The sequence below is a fragment of the Octopus bimaculoides genome, chromosome 4, assembly GCF_001194135.2.
Source record: "Octopus bimaculoides isolate UCB-OBI-ISO-001 chromosome 4, ASM119413v2, whole genome shotgun sequence".
Lineage (NCBI taxonomy): Eukaryota > Metazoa > Mollusca > Cephalopoda > Octopoda > Octopodidae > Octopus > Octopus bimaculoides.
Window position 1 is genome coordinate 83,203,710 of NC_068984.1, and position 4,740 is coordinate 83,208,449.

Consider the following 4,740-nt stretch of genomic DNA (forward strand, 5'->3'; position numbering starts at 1 on the left):
TGTGTGTGTGTGTGTGTGTGTGTGTGTGTGTGTGTGTGTGTGTGTGTGTGTGTATGTATGTATGTATGTATGTATGTATGTATGTATTAGAGTAAGCACATAAATGTGAAACAAGGTGGAAAAAATAGTACTCGAATATCGGAGGTAGAGTAATATGCTTTATTAATAAAGCTGCAAAAACATCACAAAACGTCAGCCATAGAAACGAGAATCCGTATTGTTTCGGCACTTTTAACATCCAGAGACTTTGAATTTCATGGTAAAACTCATCTGGTTGCTCCAGTTATACTTTGTAACGCCTACCATCTCAGTGATTGACGTTAAAGTGAAAAAGAGTAAATATTTAGAGGACAACGACATACTGGCGTGACGGAGAACTACGAACAAATACTAGACTTCTTGTTTCGCCATAAGATAGATCTATGGGTAATGCCATTCATGTGTTGCTTGTTTAAAAACATATGAGAATAAACCGTTCTCACTATGTTTCAATTGTGCAATATATTTTCTCATCGGTGATTACGCTTATTCTATTATTATGTATTCCTTATTTAAACGCATGTGTATATATGTGCGCAGTTGCTTGTATTAAGTTGTAAAGGAAATCCAGTCGCTTTTTCAAGATGGTCTTAATTGATACATTTAATCAACTTAACTATATCTATTTAGCAAATTGTTGATCCCTTAAGCGTAAAATTCTTCAGGTTTCGAAGCAAAGAAACACTCAATATCATTTTCAACTTCTTCATGATTAATAAAATGTTTCCTTCTATAGAATGTTGCAATGTTTAAAAATGTAATAGTGAGATCGACTAAAGTCATGTGTGTAAAGTGGATGATACTTCCATATTTAGTGCCATAATCTTTTTTCTGAGTGACTTGAGTATTATTGTGTAAGAGCAATACCCTTCATTATCGACCAATGATGCACGCTTTTCCGGCAAACCTTTGTGCAATGTTTGCAATTGGTGATAATAATTTTCCGCATCATCTGTTTCGTTTTGGATTAACACTTATGGTAGATGAAACTTTTCACATCCCTCCAACACATATCCCTCCAAACTATAATTTTTTTTTAATGGAACGGAGTAAGTTCTGGTTTGGGATGAATCTTCCTCTTTCACTGAGTACTATTATCGTATTAGTTGGATATTGATCATAGAAAAACCCACTTTTCATCACTTCTGATGATTCTACCCAGTAAAGGTTCAGGAGCAAATCAGCTCTTCAACTGGATTAAGCTGAGAAGTAATCAGACGATGAGAGACCCACTGACCAAGTTTAGACACTTTTTGTAGCTAATGAGAGTGTTTTATGATGGAAGATTGAATTAAATTGAACTGTTTTGCTATTTCTCGTACAGTTTGCGTTGGATCTTCCTCAACTACGTTTTTCAGAATTTCAGTATTGACAGAACGTGGCCGTCCAGATAGAAGGGAATCTGCGAGAGAAAGATTTTTCGAGTGAAATTGGCCAAATCATCGTTGGCATGCCCAGATAGTTAATGCTCCATTTTCTTAGACATATTGAATATCCTCGTCAGTTCTATTGCTGAAGAGGACCTTTTGAATTCAAACAGCATGCAGTGTCTGATATGAGTTTAATCTAAACTTATTTTTAAAGGGTAAGAACGATACGAATTTAACCATTATGCTATGAAATAACCAACAAAGAAATAAAAAAAAATCATTAGTATATAAAATTTAATGCTTATTTTACCGTAAGTATCGAAGAAATACTTTCACAATGATCATGTCAAAAATGCGACAGGACTATCTTTCCAGTTTAATATTTGTGTAGAAAGCATGATACTTACCAGCCAGTATAAGTAGAATGGCCACGGCTTTATGTGCATTGCACTTACAGTCACAACACAAGGCTATTGTTGCTATAAGCAGACTGAGGATACCACATACGGCGCCAATAGAGTAGAGGGCTTGAGTGACTTGAATCAAGACTGCAATATGGAATAAAAGAAAAACCGTTGAAACATTTATAGATATACATTTGAGACATTTGAAAGGTTAGAAATAGAAGTCTACAAAAAACAAACTATTTAAAAAAAAAAACTTTAATCATACAAACAAATTTACATACACCATCACTAATCCAAAGCTACTCAAGTACATTAGTGGAACGAGTAAATATATGGACTACAAGACCAGGAAAAGATGACAGAATAAAAGGATCAAGATTGTGTGTGTAGGTGGATGGGTGGTGGGTGGGAAGTTTGTCACCTTTGCGTGGATGAGTTGCTCGTTTCATTGTTTAAATTTTATCTTATTTTAAATATGCTTTGTTTTTATGTATTTTCTGTTTCTGTAATGTTCATCAAACTTTAAGTACGTTCATTGCAAACGTCCTTACCTGTCACCGCGCATTTATAAAACTTTCTCATGTCCAACTTCACTTACTTTTGTAATTGCAGTTTTAATGTGTGTTTGACTTCATTTATTTATTTATTTATTTTTTTTCATTTTGTTGGTTACATAAACATGTTGGGCGACTGCCGTTCTTTAAGCTGTTGACTTGGTAGCTTCATGTAGGTAGGCATTGATCTTGGGCTGCTATGATAAATCCTTCTGTCTTTGATTTTAAGCTATTATTCTAATAATAATAATAGTTATTATTATTATTATTATTATTATTATTATTATTATTATTATTATTATTATTATTATCATTATTATTATTATCATCATCATCATCATCATCATCATCATCATCATCATCATCATCATCATTCAAGGCGCGAGCTGGCAGAATCTTTAGCTTGACGGACAAAATACTTAGTGGTGTTTAGTCCATCTTTACGTTCTGAGTTCAAATTCTGCGGAGGTCGACTTTACCTTTCATATTTTCTGGCCCGATAACATAAGCACCAGTTTAGCCCTGAGGCCAATATAATCAACTTACTCTCTCCCCGAAATTGCTGGCCTTGTGCCAAAATTTGAAACCATTATTATAACTATTAAAGCGGCAAACTGGCAGAATCGTTAAGTATTTTGTCCGCGAGTTTAAATGCTGACGATGTTCACTTTGCTTTTCATCTTTTCAGGGTCAGTGAAATAAGTACCATTTGAGTACTGGGGTCGATGTAATCGTCTAACCACCCTTCTCTCCCAATATTTCAGGCATTGTGCATATTGTAGGAAAGCATAATTATTATAACTGACAACTCCTCAGACTGACATTTTTTGATTTGTAAATTTTTTTCCCAATCTGAATTGCTAAGAGGATGTTGCCAAGAGGATATTTCTAAAACGGCATTGTTAGCATGACGTTGCTGAGTTGAATTGCCGACCTGACATTGTTTAGGTGGGATTAGCTCAATGACATTTTTTTTACGATATCATTGTTGATACAACAACGTTGCTTAGGTGACATTGTCTCAGAGATTGCTAAGATTACATTGTTGACAAGACATGGCTATGATAGTTTCTAAGATGACATTGTTGATATTACGTTGCTGCAGTGTCATTGTGGAGATGAGGTTCTAAGGTAGCACTTCTGATATGACGTTGCTAATGCAACGTTGGTAAGGTGTGAAATTGCTGGCGTGATGTCACTAAAGTTTCATTGCTAAATTGAGTTTCTAAGGTGGCAGTACTGACTAGTGTTTTCTCAGCATTCTTAAGGTTTCTTTGTGGGTTGAAGTTCTTATGTGACAGTGTTATCAAATTGCTAAACTGTGATTGTTGAGATGATGTTGTTAAGGCACCATGGTTGAGATGACGTTGCTAAGGTATCATGCTGAAAGGTAGAAAGCTAATTTGACTTCTGTGAAATTTAATCTCAGATCCCAGTAAAGTGACAAAAACAAATACCTGTCGGCGCCAGGCAAATACAGAGATCGACATTGTCAACTACCCCGCTCCCTAATCGTTGGCTTTTGTGCCAATGTTTGGAGCAATTATTTTAATCTTTGCTTAAGAATAACAACTAAATGCTTCTTCATGGCTGACTCAATACCGAGAGCAGAATCTGAATTATTATAGAATTCAACAAGGAATTCAAGTTCCGTAAGTTGTGTGTGTGTGTGTGTGTGTGTGTGTGTGTGTGTGTGTGTGTGTGTGTGTGTGCGCGCGCGTGTGCGTGCGTGTGTGCGTGTGTGTAAAATTTGTTTTATCCACTTGAATGTGAATGTTTGCTTCTGTTCCCCTTTTCTAACCGATTTACTTTGGCTATATTTCAGATCTGAAATGCTGTGTAATTTTTCACATTTAGACTAGTATTCCCATTTAGACATCGTATTCCATTTTCTGAAAATATGTTCACATTTGCTAACAAAAGTCTAATGGAAGAATTTTAAGGAAGTGAAACGATTTCATCGAGAATGGGAAACGAGTGGCGCTGATTTAGGTTACAAGGGTATATAATATTCTACAGAATAGTATAAAGTACTTGCTGCTTTATCATTCATAAAACACAGTCTGTTATCATATATAGAGCACGGTTTATTTGCAAAGACAGCCTCCTTACATGTCTACATATTTTTTCGTTTCACAGTCATTCTTGCAAAACGTTCACAGTACACGCGCATGTGCATGCGCAAATACCGCCACATGTGTAATCCCTCTTTCTCCCTCTGCCCTTTCTCACTCTTTCATATGCGTGTGTAAATATATGCGTGTTTGTGTACGTATACACACACACACACAAACATATATATATTCATAGATATATATACAAACATACAATTATGTGTGTGTATGTAAATATATATATATATATATATAT

The 4,740-nt window shown here is 35.3% G+C and overlaps 1 protein-coding gene across 1 annotated transcript in view; it reads right to left on the reverse strand.

Annotated features, from left to right (window-relative positions):
- LOC106875130 (transmembrane protein 47) overlaps window positions 1–4,740 on the reverse strand; it is a 270,412-nt gene that overhangs the window by 6,175 nt on the left and 259,497 nt on the right. The window contains exon 2 of the mRNA XM_014923115.2: window positions 1,817–1,957. Within this exon, the coding sequence (XP_014778601.1) occupies window positions 1,817–1,957 (141 nt within the window). The remainder of the gene's footprint in view (window positions 1–1,816; window positions 1,958–4,740) is intronic.